Source organism: Oreochromis niloticus, linkage group LG13 (genome assembly GCF_001858045.2).
Source record: "Oreochromis niloticus isolate F11D_XX linkage group LG13, O_niloticus_UMD_NMBU, whole genome shotgun sequence".
NCBI lineage: Eukaryota > Metazoa > Chordata > Actinopteri > Cichliformes > Cichlidae > Oreochromis > Oreochromis niloticus.
Window position 1 is genome coordinate 30,652,728 of NC_031978.2, and position 17,648 is coordinate 30,670,375.

General features: G+C 42.2%; 2 protein-coding genes across 5 annotated transcripts; one reads left to right on the forward strand and one right to left on the reverse strand.

The window, feature by feature from the left end:
* Positions 1 to 1,201: 1,201 nt before the first annotated feature.
* tk2 (thymidine kinase 2) lies at positions 1,202 to 10,265 on the reverse strand. 2 transcript variants are annotated; one of them, XM_003456662.5, is made up of 10 exons: positions 10,010 to 10,265; positions 9,573 to 9,610; positions 9,318 to 9,392; positions 9,151 to 9,204; positions 8,725 to 8,814; positions 8,499 to 8,572; positions 7,297 to 7,385; positions 6,998 to 7,077; positions 4,280 to 4,360; positions 1,202 to 3,065 (listed from the first exon to the last, which is right to left on the reverse strand). In XM_003456662.5, exons 1-10 carry the CDS (start codon positions 10,158 to 10,160, stop codon positions 2,979 to 2,981), a joined length of 819 nt encoding a protein of 272 aa, XP_003456710.1. In that variant the 5' UTR covers positions 10,161 to 10,265; the 3' UTR covers positions 1,202 to 2,978. The 2 variants fall into 2 exon arrangements, with proteins under 2 accessions (XP_003456710.1, XP_019221901.1); XM_019366356.2 differs by having other exon boundaries at positions 9,318 to 9,468; positions 10,010 to 10,142.
* Positions 10,266 to 10,390: 125 nt separating this feature from the next.
* On the forward strand, positions 10,391 to 17,603 carry aprt (adenine phosphoribosyltransferase). 3 transcript variants are annotated; one of them, XM_003456663.5, is made up of 6 exons: positions 10,391 to 10,528; positions 10,627 to 10,777; positions 12,194 to 12,297; positions 13,363 to 13,496; positions 14,976 to 15,054; positions 17,110 to 17,603. In XM_003456663.5, the coding sequence occupies exons 2-6, from the start codon at positions 10,689 to 10,691 to the stop codon at positions 17,247 to 17,249; spliced, it is 546 nt and encodes a 181-aa protein (XP_003456711.1). In that variant the 5' UTR covers positions 10,391 to 10,528; positions 10,627 to 10,688; the 3' UTR covers positions 17,250 to 17,603. The 3 variants fall into 3 exon arrangements, with proteins under 3 accessions (XP_003456711.1, XP_005461482.1, XP_025753219.1); XM_005461425.4 differs by having other exon boundaries at positions 10,404 to 10,545; XM_025897434.1 differs by having other exon boundaries at positions 10,404 to 10,545; positions 10,630 to 10,777.
* The last annotated feature ends 45 nt before the right edge of the window (positions 17,604 to 17,648 follow it).

The window sequence follows — 17,648 nt, forward strand, 5'->3', positions numbered from 1 at the left end:
GGTTTACTGCACCAACTGTCTGCCATCTATAATCCAGTTCTGAGATCCTTCCAAGATGCCTTAACGCCCACTCACATCCTGGGCCATCAGACCTCAGTAAATCACAGTGGGGCTAGGTCTCACAGTGGGTTCACCCGAAACCTTGGCTGATTGTGACCTAGACCTGCTTTCATACCTTGGTTTGTGTGATTAGGTAGAGGATCATTAGGGGGTCCATGAACCCCTTGGGGACACTCTCACAGGGCAGAAATCTGGGACTCTCCACCAGTTGCTCTTAGAACTGAAGAAGCTTTTCTTAAACGAAACTTATTATTCTTAAATAATAAATAAGTTAACTAGTTTTTTGTGTCACTCTGGGACAGGATCTAATTTTAGAGATATTGCACAAATGGAAGTAAGCAGTCCTACATATCTGTTTAATATGTGTATTGAAGGTCCAAAATGACTCAGGCTCTTAACAGGAATATAACTTACTGTGACTTCACTATTACAAAGTTGTAAGCCAGTATTTTCCTGATACTGAACGTACAACTGAGAAAAATCCTGAATTAGAAGCTGCATCGTTCCAAAGGGCAGCGATGGTGGTAAACCCTAAAGCATATGTTCACACAGGCTTTGATTAAAACTTCTCCTTTCTGTCGTTCACCCTCGGCATCACAGCTTCATGAACACTTGATGGAAACATCTGTACATTCGTTCACTGGTGAAAGTTCTTCTTTTTGATTGGTCGGCAGCATCAGGAAAACTGACGTCCACTGTTCAAAAATGAACTGTTGTGAACAGTTGTTTCACTGGCACCTCATAAATCTTTTTAAAAAGTGGCGATGAATAGATTAGTCTGCTGGTGTTCCTTTAGCTGTGTTGCATCATTTACTAAAGACCTGTCTGTGCTACGTTCACAAATACTGCTCAGCCACAGTTAAACATGTCTGTCTGAAGAATGAATCGAAGCTTTTACATTTTAAGACAAATCTTTGAAAGTTGTTTTGCTGTAAGACAGCTCAAATGTGCATGTTAGCCTGGAACTAAGCTTAAGTTTCATCTGCAAAACTGGTCCAGTATCCTAGAGTTAGGCAGGAAAAACTGCAAATGATGCAAAACAGTGCAGCTAAAAAATGTCAATATTATTAGTAAAATTGAAACTTTAATTCCAGACTCACGTTGAATGCCATTTCTGTAGGATACGAGACAAAAACCCAACTTTGACTTTTAAGAAATATTTTATTAGTTCATTATATGTGTTGGATGGAAGGGTGATGTCTAAGTAAAGTGGTACAGTGCACAAACATGTCTATGCACGCTGCCTCTGTGGTCTGAGGTAACTAATGGCACATCTGTTGGTGGATCTGGATGGAGGTCAGACAATAGTGTCGGTCATTTTTTCCCTTTGGTCAAAAGCTGTCACCTTATTTTTATTTATAGCACCAAATCACAGCAATGTTTAGGTTAAGCTGCTTTATACTTGCAATGCAACCCCCCCCTCAGTGTTCTCAATATAAAGCCAGCGATAATAACACACTGTGCCTGTGTGTGTCTGAGCACTTTTTGAGGAGGTTTAAAGCTCTTTTAAAATACTCTCAATATTGCAAAGTTCAAAGAATAAAAATGTTCAGCACAAGCTCTGTTTCAACATTAATTCATGCACAAGAAGTTCCAGTATGATGAGCCAAACCCAGTACATGACATGCCTTCTGCTGGGTTTGAGTTTCTGTTAATATGAGGACAAATGGCGAGAGAAGAAAACTAAGAATGCGCCGTTACAGGAGCGGCAGACCCCACAGCTGTGCTGAAAAGAGGAAAAAACTGCTCACTTCTCTTTAACAAGGAACATGATTAGAAAATGTTTTTTTAAGGAGTAAGAGAAAAGGTGGCACATCTGCTCCTTCTCCTGGAAAACAACAAACACCTCGCTCCCAAACCTTGCTGTAGTTTTCTACTTATTATCCAAGTCTGTTGGGACTCCTGTGGCCCAGAAAAATATCACCCTGACTTTAACTGATGTGTAAGCATGTTTGCTCTGCAGTCAACACGTCAGTCTCAATAATTCAGTTCAATCATATTGCTGAATCGATGCTTTTGACTTTTGTTACACAGAGTGCCAACTCTTAATGAGCACAATTGCAAAGTGTATATAAAAAAAGAAAATAACAAAAAACGGCTTTAATCATTTTATTCCTAACACAATGCAGCCAACTCTGGAAATACTCTGTCAGTTAGTGCTTGATCCTTCAAGCGCTGTAAACTCGACTGATCAGTCATGTGACCTAGCAGTGAGTCTTTAAGCACGCTCAATCATCCGGGTAAGGAAATCAAAGAGAAGGCAGAGACGTGTCTCTGAGTTCAAGGCTCCAGGATTTCAGGCTGTCAGTGGCTGCAGAAGATTTTTCACAGGTTGGGCTTCATGTCATTAAAAGTGCCGGACCACACAGCCTATTCAAACACTGACTAAATGTTGTTTTCATGGAAAAAGGCTCCTTTATTCGGGTGGCAGAGCAGAGGCAGGCAGGTAAAGGACAGAGGAGCGACACAGAGTGATGATCAGACCAGGACTTATACTCGTGGTCTGAAGTGACACAGCGCTGTCACTGAACTTGTTCTGTATGAAGAGTTTTCACTTACACACTCCCTCAGACTCACTGAGGATTAATCACACTCTCAGGAAAAACACAGCAGATAAGATCCACGGACCAGCCCGAGTGCTCAGCATCTTTGAAAGCTGACAGGCTTTGGCTCGAGCACTGGAATGATCTGCTCTCATGTTCAGTTTCTCAATAGTTTCTTGTGAGCACATCAATTACATTTAACTTTAATACTTTGCAATTAATGTACTGAGATTGGTCTTTATGAACAGGAATGGCTGAACTGGGAGTGCATACATAAATGTCACATGTGACGAGGTGTAAGATCAGAAACAGCTTAAAAAAAGTGCTGTAACAGCTTCCTGTCAGGTTGGGTTAGCAGGAGTGTGTGTTCGGGCATCAGAGGCAGCTTGCTGCTAGGATCTTGGCCCGGTTCTCTTCGTACTGGTGCAGCATCCTCTGCAGGTTGTGGTCAGCGGGAATCACCTGCAAACACACACATGATTCTTAAATATCAGGAAGATCAGTGTTAGCTATGAGGGATTTACTCTACACAGAAAGCAACATGGAAAAACATGGCTCCAAAGCGGGGAAAACAAACGATGATACAGTGCGTCTACGCTGCAGTAAAGGACAAACCTGGATAAAACTAAGTGTTGGAATGACTTTCCCAAGTGTTCTTCATAGTGGAGTTGAATATGCTTTATCACAAAGGAAGGTTTGAAGTGTAATCCTGACAGCAGACAGTCTTCTGAATCAAAACAGAGCCGTTTCTCCAGAAGAGACGCCTGAAAGCTGAAGGCTCTGCCTCTCAGTCTACTATGGTGGCTGAACTAATACGTCCCTGTCACTGCAGCATTTTGGATCAACTGAAGGTTTTTCAGGGAGTTTTTAGGACATGCTAATAATAATGAATATGTCCAGCCTAGAAGTAATAAATGCATGAACAGGAAGTACACCACTACACAGGGCTCTTCTATACAGTAACCATTTGTTTTCATCCCCCCATCATATGCTGCTACTCCCTTCATTCTATTGCACAATACTTGTCACTTTCTAGAACCGCCTGCACTGATAGTTTAGTTATTTATTCACCAGGATATAGTTATGTATATTACTTTGTTAGAGTTATCCGATTATTTGTCTTGCACTATCCTACTGTATATTACTGTACACTATTCTTATTGTATATATTGTATATCTTATATCTATTTCATCTGTTCCTCTGTCTCTCCTGCTGCTTTGAGCATGTACATGACAAAAGAATTTCCCTCGGGATAAATAAAGTTGTTCTTATTCTTAGTCTTATTTTCCAGCAAAGATCTTCTAAATGAGTGGATAGAGTTGGATAGAAAGAATAGAAAAAAAGTGCTCATATGTGCTTGTGTGTGGATGGGTGAATGAGGCATACTGTATGACATGCTTTGAGTAGAAAAACACTTAATAAGAACCAGTCCAATCACACTGACACACCTCGTGCTTCAAAAACAACTTGGGTCATGGAGCTTCTGTGGATCAGAGTGCACTGGTCCTGTCCTTGTTATGGGGTCTGCTTAGTTGCAACGATATTCAGGAGGGTGGTATGAGACAAGAACCAAGGTTTTCCCCAAATGATTGTTATCAGTGTAATTCACTCTATAATTCACTCTGTGTCTGTGGTTTGAGGGTGAGTGCAAGCTGTGCTCTGTGTGAACACTCACCAACACAGGAGCAGGAACAGGCCAGGAGGTACGCCTTATTAGCCACTCCTCATAAAGCTGGTGAATGGACTCGAGATACTCCTGGTGGACGGACACACACACACACACAGACACACAGGTCTGAGAGGTCTTGCATCTGTTTTTAAAAATGGTTTGAAATAGCGACAGCTCAGTTTAACAAGGATTTTATTTAAGGTGGTCTTTTTGTCTGGAATCATTCTAATTCTTTGGGATTTTAATATTCATGTTTGCTGCCCCACTAAACCTCTCGTAAAAAACTTCCTGAACCTTACTGATTATTTTAATCTTGTTCAACCAGTCAGCGGCCCCTCACATGAGCGTGGACATACTTTGGATTCAGTCTTATCTCGTGGTCTGTAATTATGTGATATTCAAATTTGCACTTTAAGCTTTTCTGATCACTGTTATAATTCAAATCTCTGTGCCGACCAGTTAAACATCTTTCAAGTGTGCGCGAGCTCTGCATCATCACTCCCTCTACTGCTGGACATTTTTCTGCTGTTTATCAGAATATTGGGGCTCCTCCCCTGGACAATCGCTCCCTCTTCACCAGCTGAGTGCTCATCATCTGCTCACTTTGTTCAAGGCCACCTGTTCAAGTGCTCTTGATACTGTTGTTCCTTTTAAAACTGAGCAGTTTCAACCTAAAACGGATCCCTGGATGTCACTCAGGCTCTCAGTAGTATTTATCAGACATCATCTCTAATAAGTGTCACAGACTCTGTGTCTTACTTAACACCATTCATTCAGTTATTAACTCTTCATCCATCCTGTAAAAACTGTTTTTTGTCAATAAGACTGCAGCTTTCAGGTCTAATATCACTCCTCCGGCGTATGTTCCTTCTCAGCTGTGTTCGATCACTTGGAGCCTGTTTCTCTGACAGTAAACGGGATCATTAAAGCCTCATTAAAGACTACATCAGTGTCTCAGGTGGGAGACTGATGTAGTCTCCCACCTGAAGCCCCCTGTTTGTCACCTCGACATTATCCCCACTCATCTTTGACACTATGGGACTATAATGTGGTATCTATTATTAACACCTCTCTTCTAACAGGAACTGTTCCAGCTGATTTCAAACACACCGTAGTGCAGCCACTTCTCAATGGTTCTTTAACATTTTAGACCAATCCCTAAACTCCCTTTCCTTTCCAAAGTCCTGAAGAAAGTTGTCCTCATTCAGCCCCAGGCCTTTTTGGAAATAAAAAGGCATCTCTGAAACATTTCAGTCTGTTTTCAAAGGCTTTAATGATCTTAATTGCTGACTCGGGTGGACGTTATTTTAGTGCTTTCAGACTTGATTGTGTCTAGTGTCTAGACTGGAGAGCTGTGTGGACATTAAAGGAACTGTGCTTGGATGGCGGAAGTCTTTTTGTCAGGTTTGGTGGCTCTTCATCCACATGCGCTTACATGTGGGGTCACTCAAGGATCCATCCCTGGCCCACTACTCTTTTCCCTTTGCACGCTCCCATTAGGCTCCATTTTCAGGTAACATGGAATCGCATTTCACTGTTGCTGATGATTCACAAATCTACTTTCCTCTTAAAAAGACTTCTACAGCCTCTTTAAAGGTCTTTACATTTCTTGAATGTGAATGAAAACAAACAAACAAACAGATGTTGTATTATTTGGACCTTCTGACCCTCTTTCTTCTCTGTGACCTTGGCCCTTTAGAAAACTCCAGAACTCCCTGTGCAAAAAATCTGTCAGTTTCATATTTGAGAAACAAATAAATTGTGTTTTTAAAGCCAGCTTCTTCCAGCTGAGAGCTCTTGATTAGGAACGTTTTGTCATCTTCTGACTTCGAGAGACTAACTCTTGTGTTTATTTCATCCAGGTTTCACTGCTGTAATAGTCTTTATTTGGGTATCAGCCAGGCTCTGCTTCTCCAACCTGCTCACAGGCAACATAAACGTGACAGCATTTCCTCAGTTTTGAGTTGATTTTAAGCTTTTATTGTTTGTTTTATGTCTCTAAATGGATCGGCTCCCTCTTACCTCTCTGAACTTTTAATAAAACATACTCCTAACAGAACTTTCAGGTCGGCCGTTGCTTCTTGTTGTTCCTATAAGCAGACTCAAACACGGAGCAGACTGGGCCTTTGCGGTGGCTACATCGTTACTTTGGAACACTCTCCTTTTCAAATTAGGACCTCCCTAACACTGAAGTCACATCTTTATTCCCTTATTGTGACTCTTTTCTTTTTTTTTCCAGTTTGTGCAGCACTTTGGTCAACCTGTGTCATTTAAATACATACTTATAAATACACTGACTTGAATTGACAGGACGCCTGCTGTAAACTTGTCATGTATGTTTTGTAGTATCAGTGGTAGTTGTCTGGTAAGGTGTAAATATTGATGCCACCTCACTGCGGTCTATGTAGCGAAGTCCCAGGTGAACAGAAACTGGAGCTAGGAGGAAGCCGTGTGCTGACGTGTGCTGCTGGTCACATCTTTAGCCTTTTGTTGCATCTCTAGGAACCAGTTTTATCTTTAAGTTAGAGCTCCAGCATTTGTACGTGTTTCAAACAAAGTGGTAAATGCTATTTTCACCATGAGTGGAAATGGCTTCAGATTCTCTGGAGTGGCTTTGTGGTCACTTCAAGTGGTCATTAGATTGGCACTACTGTGCAGCTGTCTTAATTCTATATAAACCACTCAGTGACAAAGTTCAAATGAAGTGAAGCACAAGCTCCTCACCAGTGGAATGACTTTCTCCTCTTCTCTGCATCGCTGCTTTAACCTTTCATGGCAGGTCTGAGGAGACGTCTGCAGGTAAACTGGAGCCAGGGGAAAAGCCAAATATTACATATATCATTATTATTACTACAACTACATGAACTCATTTCATTACATAGGAATGTGATTTGCATAAACACACAAACTCAAAGACAGAGGTCAGTTCTCTTCAGGTACATTCAGACATGCACAGGATTCGTACTGCGCCTGTTTCTTGATGCTGAGCTGCAGCAGGTTTGTTCTGCTTGTGTTCTACTCACCAATGAGATCAACAGGAATGCAAATGTTAGCTGTAATCCAGTCAAACCACTCGCTGAGAACAGCATAGTCCACCTCTGGCATTTTCCCACTGGAAGAAAAACGTGAAATAATACTCTAATTCTACTCTACTAAGCGCTCAAAGCACTTTATACAACATGTCTCATTTACTCATTCATAGGTTCTATCTAACCTAAGGAGCTTGGAAAGAAAACCGACTAGACTTCTAAAAGTTTCTTGAAAACGTTTCAGCTCTCGTCCGAGAAGCATCTTCAGTTCTAAGACCAAATGCTGTGAACGACCATCTTTGAACACAGGGGGTGGCTTACAACACCAGCTGTCTGCCACCTACAATACAGTTTGGAGGTCCCTTCCCAGGCCCACTCATTATCTTGCATCACTTGAGCTCAGTGGGTCACATGATAGGGTGAGGCACGGTCTCACAGTGATTTCACCCAAAACCTTTGCTGATAATGACCCACACCCATTTTCACACCTTGCTTATGTCATGAGGCACATGATCAATAGCGGGTCAACAACACCAACTACAGCTTAAATACCTGGGACTCTCCACCACTTGGTGTTAGAACTGAAGAAGCTTCTTGGACGAGAGGTGAAACACCTTCAAGAGTTTTAAACAAGCTCCTTAGATTACCATGACCCGGATGACTGAGAACCTACACAGACACATTTCTAACATTCACACATTGGAGGTTCAACCACAGACTGTAGCAGTCAAAGATCAAACCATCAACGTTCTTATTACTAGGTGACCATCTCTACCTCCTGAACCACCCCAACCCAGAAATGTCAGAAATGCTCAGTTACAGGTTGGATGAGACGGTTACTTATTTTAAATGAAATGTTAGTAAGTAACAGCCTTCTCTGTTTACACAGCTGTGGCTGTAAGGCATTTTGGACAATACTGCAAATCAACATCTGGAATATTTCATGGTAACACTTGGCTACAGTGATGCATGAATGAACACGACCTTTATTGATCACTGGCCTTTACATTAAATACATAAGAATAGATGCTGAGCCTGACTGAAATAACAATCCATCCTCTCTGTCTGTACATAAATCACATCCACAGGTTGCACACTCTCCTACTTCAGCACTGCAGGGCTGTGTTGTGCAGCAGAATCCATCGCTATAGTTTAGTTGAAACTGTGTGGATGATCCGTGGATCAGATTACCGTACCTTCTGAAGAGATTCTCCACAAAGATGTACTTGGCACTGAAGATAGATCTCTCCATCATCCTAACAGGAGCTGCCTGAGACCAACAAGAAACACAGCACGTGTGCCAGGATATCTGTTTGCATAACCAGTGTGCAGCCATCACTAGCCCAGGCTATATGGGTGTTAGCATGCAACAAAACAAGCACAGAGTAAAACAGCTGTGGGTCTAGCTAGCGGGACACTTACCACAGCTGACAGGTGTCGATCCAGCATAGTGAGCTGAACGTAGGTCTGTAGCGTGATGCCCCAGCGCAGAGGATCCTGGTACATTAAAGCCTGCGGGGACAGAACCTGCAGGTGAACAGCTAGTATGACTGACATAAAGGGAAGTCAAATTACCAACCAGCACTCAACACATTCCCACAGCATTTGATAAGGTTGACAGGACCCCTGAGGAAGGATTCTGATGGAAGGAGAGAACCCATGTTGTTTACACTCACCACATCTTAACCCAAGTCAACACTGTTAAGCAGCAGCGTGTTAAGCAGCAGCGTGTTAAGCAGCGGCGTGTTAAGCACTGGACTCCAGGAGCATAAAAACACAAAATGTTTTGGAAGAATCCTTCCAGCTCATATCAGCTCTGCACACTGACAACACAGTGATGTACGTTACCAGAGGGTTGTGCCCTCGGACATCTCTCCATTTAGAGATTGGCTCTGTAAGGACCTGCAAGAAAGAGACAAGAAGAGAGAAATACATTCGTGAACAAATGGTATACTTGGAGCTCGGGAACACTGGAAATCTTGAACGCACACAGCTGCACAAAGACTCTGACTGACCTCGATACTGCTGGTTTTGCTGAAATATTCCAGACATGTTGTCTTCCCACTGGCAATGTTCCCCTCAACGCAGATCTGAACACAGCAACGTACAGGCAGACTGTCAGACACTGCTGTGAGTCTCTGAATCTTCATCACTTCCACTGAAAAACTATGGACGATCAGTCCCACATGAGAACCTGCTGTCCACATCAACATTTACATCATTCCCAGCATGCACCGAAGGACAAACTCAGATTAAACATGGAGGCTCACCACTGCTTTCCGGTCCTCGCCATCCCGCAACAGCTTCCCTTAGAAGGGAGACAACACAGTGAGACTAGAGTTCACTTCCTGTAAGTTTTATTGATTGGTTGATTGATTTGAAGGGAGCTCAATACTAAGGGAAATGTAGATAAAACCTCAAAAAAGATTTACATCTACTGTCTAATAAGAGCTCGTTGTTAACTCTGTTTGTTTCCCTACTTGTTCTTATGATGCTATTCTGAGTCACTCCCTTTTCATTTCACGTTAACTGACCCTGCAGATACTCCGTAGGCTACAATTAACCTGAGTTCAGACTGAGATCAGATCGCTGCTGTCGATCTGTGAGCACCGGGGTAGACATTTGAACCCGGAGCGCTGGTTAAACGCTGCTTTAAAGGCTCGAGTTCAGCCCGGGTCTTATGTGTCCTGACAGCGGCAGCACTGACCTGCAGCCCTGGGCCGTGTCCCGCTGCGGGCTCTGGACGGGACCAGCCTGAATCCCCCGGCACACGCTTTCCTCCACCCGCTCCATCCTGTCCACAAACATGCCGGCGCCACGGCACGGCGAGCGGACACGAGTGTGACACACACCGACATCAGTGTGCCATGTCAACAACCCGTACACGCCTCAACATCTCCTCTGTACGCACCACACAGGAAGAAGACGCGCCGAATTTCTTCTTCGAATTATAAGAAGCTGCATCACTGTCGCACAGCGCCACCTACTGTACTCTCCGATCAATGACATTTATGCTGAATAGTAACTTCCCCGAATTGCATTCAGTACTCAATTCAAACTGCGTGTTCACATGAACGTGTGTTCAGGTTCCATCACTGACATAATGTTGAAAAGGCTGAAGAAGAGTGAGTGCGATCCAGAGGTTGAGGCTTCGTTTTTCTCAGAGCTGCTTTATTACACATGAAGCTGACCTGCAACTGTGTGTAGCCGGAAACAAAAAGTCAAAGTGAGGAGCTATGGAGGGTAACTGTGTTTTTTATTATTTAGTGTTAAAACAGATCTTCAAGTTTCATCTTATAGAAGTTTAACGTGCCTTCTGTCCAGAAGAGGGCGATAAAGGCGTGTTTGCACACCATAGAGAGGAGAAAGAAGAAGGAGCGTTCACTATGGCCGCAGGTCGGGAGGCAAAGCTGCAGCTGGTCCAGAGACACGTTCGGGCTTTCCCAGACTTTCCTAAGAAAGGGATCGTGTTTAGGTAAGACACTGCTTTCTTGTTTGAAAGGCCCCAGCAAACGGTCTGTGAGAGCTGTAACCATGACTACAGGAGGGCACGTGTCAGACCCCTGCTACCAGGAAGCACACTTTGCCCCCGCAGTGAGCACTTTGGAATAGCCGTGTGTGTGTGTGTGTGTGTGTGTGTGTGTGTGTGTGTGTGTGTGTGTGTGTGTGTGTGTGTGTGTGTGTGTGTCGGCCGGCTGAATGAGTAGTGCGTTCATTCATTCTTGACATGGAGGGTGGGGCTCTCTAAGTTAAAGCAGCGACGCATGATGTCCACGTTCACGGCTCATTCTGATTTTGACGAAAGTAAAGCCTCCCGAAAGCTCACATACGACCTACAATTGTTTCCACTGCCTGAACTTCAGCTTCAGACAGTAAACGGCCACAGTGATATCCGCTGAGCATGAAGTCAATATCAGTGTGTATTTCAAAATAAAATCCCTATGAAATCTTGCTATCAGGATGCCGCAATGGCTCAAAGCACTGAAAGCCTTCACTATAGTCAGAGAAATATTCAGAGGTTAACTTCAGAGGCCTTTAAACATGACAATGAGATGTTTAATAAGGAATACATCATGCGAATGAATATGAAAAACGTTTAACCTTCAGGCTGCTAGTAGTATTTTGACGTTGGGAATATTTTCTTGCAACACTTTGATGACTGTGCATGAAAACTGCCACTCAGATCTGAATCTTGCAGACACAGAACTGATGATGCAGGCTTAAGACGTCCATGTAGTTTAACTATTATAGTATTATAATCATGTCATCCTTCCAGCAGTGACAGTGTATACAGTGTTTTCTAATAGCACCCCTAGAGGTAGCATGTACAAAGTAAAAAGTAGTCCACCCAACACAGAGCCCAAGGACACTACAACATCCAGCTCCAGGGTGGTTCAGTTCAAATGACACGCAGTATTTGTTCAGTTAGTACTTTTACATTATAACTATACCACCTACAAGTCAAAGGCTGGGTTTTGTCACTCCAATGTCAAATATAGACCAGAAATCAACAGTTTGCATCTCTAGGAAACGCAATCTCTCTGTGGAAATGTATTTTATAATTTTGATGTCCATCCAAAAGGACTGGTTACTATTTAATTCCTGTTATATTCCTGTTATATTGGTGTTGGGATTTATAACGGCCGATAAATGAAGATTTAAAAAAATGGAGACACAGGAGAAAAACCCTTCAACATGGTTTCAGGGTGTTCCTCCTGTCTCGTGCTCATGTTGCACTATTTGTCTGTCAGAAGGCGGCTTCCCTGTTTGTTTAGAAAACAATCAGCAGTTATATCTGACTTTTAAGCCGCCAAACACTAGTATCAGTTTTAAAAGTCCTGTATCTGCCAGGCTGTAAATGCTACTAACTAATTGTGTCTGAATCTTGCAGAGATATTTGTCCCATCCTCAAGGATGCAGCTGCCCTTAAAGCAGTAATTGACCTGTTTGAAGAACATGTGAGGAACAATCACCAGCACGTTGATCTGATTGTAGGTAAGAAAACCAAAAGCAGAGCTCTCAAACTGCTGTGCTTCACCTTTTAAAAGTATCTTTAACACACCTTAAATATCCTCTCAGTCAGCTGTATCTCATGCTTGGTGTTGAGAAAGTCCACTTTAGTTTGTGCAGCTGTGTGAGATATTGTTTTAACTCCTGTGAGTTTAGTAATAAACCATGTAAGCTCCATCAGATACTTCTGTTCAATATTTTTTCCATCACTTGTTCTTACTGTACGCCGTCTTACAACATCAAACATGAGGAGGAAGCTGGCCTTTAACTGCTTGCTTCCTTATTTTATTTTATTTATGTGTTCTTAAGCCAGCACACAGTGAATAAATGAAAGTGGCTCTCTTTTTATCTGGTTAAGTTACCATGGTAACTCATGCTGAACACATACCTTGGTTGGCAGCAGGTTGTGTTCAGTTTAGGTTTAAAGTTGCCTGGAAAGACAATATTTACATTGATTCTGTTATTTATTGTGTAACATAGATTTTCTGCTGTGGAATATTTTATATGTGTAAGTAAGCAGTGCTGTAATTAAACCACTTAATCATCACAAACTGTTGCATTGTCACACGAATATTCATGTGATATAGAAAATGTTATGTTTGATTCTTAAGCTGCTGCCGAGTCTCTTTTGGTCTGTTCAAATTACAACTGCTAGAATACAAGAATATCTGTATTACCGGTAATTTGACTCTGATCTGTTACAAACTAAAGTGATTTCCACGTCTCTGTTATCAGGCTGTGGGACCGCGATCTTTAATGTTTCCATGGATCCAGTTTAAATGTGCAGCCGTCACCTTAATAGCAAACAGCAACACTGAGCACGCTCAGCCACACAATCATTCTCTGGAATTCACAGAGCATTAAAATAATCTTATTTGCAACAGTGTTGCATTTTACTGTTGTGTTTTTTCTGTATAGAATTTTAATCATTTAATCACAATCATCATCTGATAACGTCTCTGATTTGGTTTGGGCAGGTTTGATGTTATTGTGTCCTTTTAATGTAAATGTTGCTCTTCCCACCTCATTATTGCTGTTTGTGTGTGGCAGGTTTAGATGCTCGTGGTTTCCTGTTTGGGCCTCTGCTCGCCCAGAGGCTAGGTATTGGTTTCGTCCCGGTCAGAAAAAAAGGCAAACTGCCCGGAGCCACTGTTTCTGTCTCTTATGATTTGGAGTATGGCAAGGTAAAGAACACAAGGACACACTCTGAAAGGATTGCTGTTTTGTTTGGGGGGGCAGGATAAAACTGTTAGAGATGAGGTACTAAGGACAATCCTTAGAGAAGTGGAGGAAATATGTATTTTTGGACAGACCTTGACTTTTTCATCCCCACTCCTTGAATGCATCCCTTCCACAAGCCGTATACAGAGACACTTATGGAAGCGTAGACACTACGATCCTATTCTGCAGACAAGGCATAAGTATCTTAGGCTACGTTCACACTGCAGGCGAAAGCGCATCAAATCCGATTTTTTTCGCCCCTATGCGACCCATATCCGATCTTGGTATGACAGTGTGAACGGCACAAATCCGATATTTTCAAATCCGATCTGGGTCACTTTCGTATGTGGTACTGAATCCGATACGTATCCGATGTTTTAGAAAGCGACTGCTGTTTGAACGGTCAAGTCGCATTAAATCCGTCTTTCACGTCACTGACACAAGACAGACGCCAATTATCAGCGCCGGAGAAGCGCCCGATAGGACATCGCGAACGATTTCCTACCATCCGGTGAAACTGTTGGGAAGACAATGTTGGTGAAATGTGAACATTTTATTTTTACTGTATTTTCTGCAGATTCTGACAGAAATCTGCAACTATCCTTTGAAGCACCGCTCCTCTAAAACAGCAAAAAGGATCATTATTAGGTTATTTACATTATTATGTAAATAACAAAATAACTTAAAGCAAAAATCTGGAAACATAAAGTCCGAAGTCTTTATATTAAGGGCCATCAGTCAAACAATATTGTTTGCTCTGGGTCTAAACAGAGCGCGTTGTGTGTGACGTCTTCCTTTGCGCATGCGGGCCGCTTTGAGCGTTCACACTAGAGCGCGTTTGATGTCGCATTTTATGTGTAGTGTGAACAAGCAGACAAAAAAATCGGATTTGATCAAAAAATCGGAATTGAGCATTAAGACCTGCAGTGTGAACGTAGCCTTATACACACCCTCAGCCTTACTGGCCTGCTGTAAGCTCTACGTCCTATAGGAAAGATCCAGCAACACCTAGTCAGGATGGGAGGGTTTGTGTGTTAGTTAGCTGTTTGTTTGTTACATAACAAATGATGTATACTAAGACAAAGCCAGATGCAAACAATGTCAGCTTGTTTTCACCTGTTGAAGTGGAAAATAAAATACAGTTGAAGTGCATCCTTCATATCCTATAGTGCTAATCACAAATATGTGCACTGCAGCTTGCTGTCATTTCAGTGTTGTGCACCCCTCAGTGTCTGCAGCTCAGAGATTCACATATTGTGCAGAGGGAGACAGAATACCCACTGCTAGAAATCATGATGCAGAAATGAGTCAAAGTTTACAAGGAACTCAGTTTGTCTCCTTTTACTGTTACTTGAGATATAATACGTTTCAGTCTCTGCTGCATCGTTGAGCTTGACCACATTCAGATCTAATTAAAAAATGTATTTACTCTGTTCCTCCAGGCAGAAGCAGAGATCCAGGAGGATGCTGTGGCTCCGGGACAAAAGGTTCTGCTTATTGATGACCTCCTGGCTACTGGAGGTGAGAAATTGCCCAGTTTAGATCTGATTCAGTCTGACTGAGAAATGCACATGAATACAAGTTATATTGCTGAATATTTCCCCTTACTGGCCCTTCTGCTTTTACTTCAACATTAGATAATCCGTCTAACATTATGGATGGCTATCACGGTACCAGTCGTGTCATAATCTGCCTCTCTGTTTACGTGCATCCTGCTTCAGTCACTTGTAAAATGTTTGATATGCAGTGTGTGATTTGTGAAATCCTTTCATCCCTGCCACCATCACGAAAATAATGAATGAATCAGAAAACTATATAAGCCTGTTACAGTATTCATCAGTGCTGCCAACGTAATATTTAGAGATTATAAACAAAAAAGTAACAGAATTGACAATTAAATTAATGCACAGTGTTCTCAGTCTCATCATTATTAACCAGAACTGAACCTCCTTCTACTTTTTTAATAACAATACATCAGGCCAGCTGGCCAAATGTAAATATTTAACATCATACTTAATATGAAGTGAAGTCCAGTCTCAAAATCTATTTTAAAAAATACGTATTTATCCTAAGTAGATTTTGTTAATATCAACACTTCACTGAGTTCTTTTGATTCCTCAGAGGCATCCGATGGAAGACAAAACACTGCTCAGTAGATCATTTAACACTTTATTACTTCTAGAACGGAGATGCGTCCTGCATGACACGCTGCTGCGGATCTCCAAATGGTGGCGTGCCCCTAACAGTTTTATTACAGAAGCTCCCTCATTCTAGTCTAAACAACAGTGTCTCAGTAACCTTCCACTAGAGATGGTTCCCTCTAATCTACATTTTTCCCAGGCACGTGTGAGCGAGAGTCTGCAGCTTTCTACTCCCCAAGGACACATGGTCTCATGCCTTTATTTTTCAGGGCTGTGTCAGCTTAATACTACTCTATATAACTTTATAACACTTATTAATAAAAACTGAAACATTATTTATTCCCAACAATTTCTAAACAGACTTGGAGAACTGTCTTCTTTATTAATGACACTTGTTTACTGAGATCAGACTTTGATTAAGAGTTAATAGATACAAAGGCAGCAAAACCATATGCTGATTTTCTCAGAAACAACCTTCACGACAGACGGCAGCTCTGATGCGTAGCGGTCGCTCGTGACTGACACACTGGATTAATATTACTAGAATCTTTTTTTTTTTTTTCCCCAAGTCTCATGTTGTGAATCTGGTTTCATTCTTTTAATTAATGGTAGCTTTCCTGGATCCTCTCTGGGCAGTGTTATTTAAACTGTCTCGGGATTGCGAGCAGTGAAAGTCAGTTTCTAATTTAATTTATTTGGACTGTTTCAGGATGCACCACTTACACTCGGAGAGGGAATCGTCTTCACTTTTCATACTTTATTCCTAATCTGTGATGATTTTCCTTCACTCTTCTCCCGTTCCTGGTGAACTCTGCTGTTGCTTCCTTTGGCCCATAGAGTCGTGCACATCCAGCGAGGGGCAGTTACATTTTGGAAACCCCTCTCTGAGACGTATAACGGTGAACGGGACCATAAGTTAGGCTAAAGTCAACCCAGGCTTTCCAAGTTCATTTTAAAGCGAATGTTGTTGTGCAATGAGACACGTTTAAGTTTCCTTCTTTGAGCTGCAGCACCAGGGGTGTGTACTCCAAACACAGGCTTACTCTGCATGAAAGTTTCATATATCGGTCCAGAAATACTAACAGTTGCTGTTTTGGGTCATATTAATAGATTAATTTTAATGTTTTTTATTGATACATATCACAGAATGACAGACTATATATACAAACGTCTGCGGTAATGAGGTCTGAGTCTGGAATGGTGACGCTGCGTTCTGGAAGACTGAAAGAAAAGTTACCTGGACAATCCTGCTTTGCACTATAGGTCTTGGGTTCCCTACTTCAATGAATCAGCAGAGTGCAATAACTTCAATAAGAGAGAAACCAGAAGAATTGAGCTTTTAAAGCAGATTGGTGTGTTGGTATTGCTGGGATGTATGACTTTCTCTGGATTGATTTCTGTCTTTAAGACATTCACATGTATGTGTGTATTGCAGGGACGCTGTATGCTGCCTCCGAACTGATGAGGAAACAGCAGGCTGAGGTTCTGGGCTGCATGGTGGTCATCGAACTCAAAGAGCTAAACGGCACCGACAAACTCAAACCACACAGAGTCTTCTCCCTGATTCAGTACTGAGGACACTCGACCAGATAGTACCATTTACTAATTTTGGACATCCAGCCAAGAAAACAAGAAATCTCAAGTTCGCTTAATTTTACAGTAATTTCGTTTCCATGGTGTAGCTGTGCCCCGTTATTTTAATGGGATGTTACTGGAAGTGCAGCATATTCACTGCGTCTAACAGCATCCAAGTTTACTTTTTCCTCGGCTCATTAGTGACTCTGAGTGTTCGGGGCCCTGTTCCAGAAGGCAGGGGGAGTTTAACCCTGAGATCAGGGACAGTCTGGGTTAATGGTGTTCAGTCGTGATGACTCTGCGACAGGAAGGCAGCTGTTAGTCACAAAACATCCATGAACATTTATGTCCACACTGGGGGAAACAACTGTGTGTCAGTGTTGGAGATGATGTAAATAA

Bases quoted from the DNA above. Each gene is read 5' to 3' on its own strand.
- tk2 (XM_003456662.5), bottom strand. From the start codon at position 10,160: ATGTCGGTGTGTGTCACACTCGTGTCCGCTCGCCGTGCCGTGGCGCCG. The intron at 9,205-9,317 runs GTCAGTCAGAGT...TCTTTCTTGCAG, and splicing joins GCAAAACCAGCAGTATCGAG to GTCCTTACAGAGCCAATCTC. The intron at 8,815-9,150 runs GTAACGTACATC...CTGTCCCCGCAG, and splicing joins TCCGAGGGCACAACCCTCTG to GCTTTAATGTACCAGGATCC.
- aprt (XM_005461425.4), top strand. The intron at 12,298-13,362 runs GTAAGAAAACCA...TGTGTGTGGCAG, and splicing joins GCACGTTGATCTGATTGTAG to GTTTAGATGCTCGTGGTTTC. The intron at 15,055-17,109 runs GTGAGAAATTGC...TGTGTATTGCAG, and splicing joins TGACCTCCTGGCTACTGGAG to GGACGCTGTATGCTGCCTCC.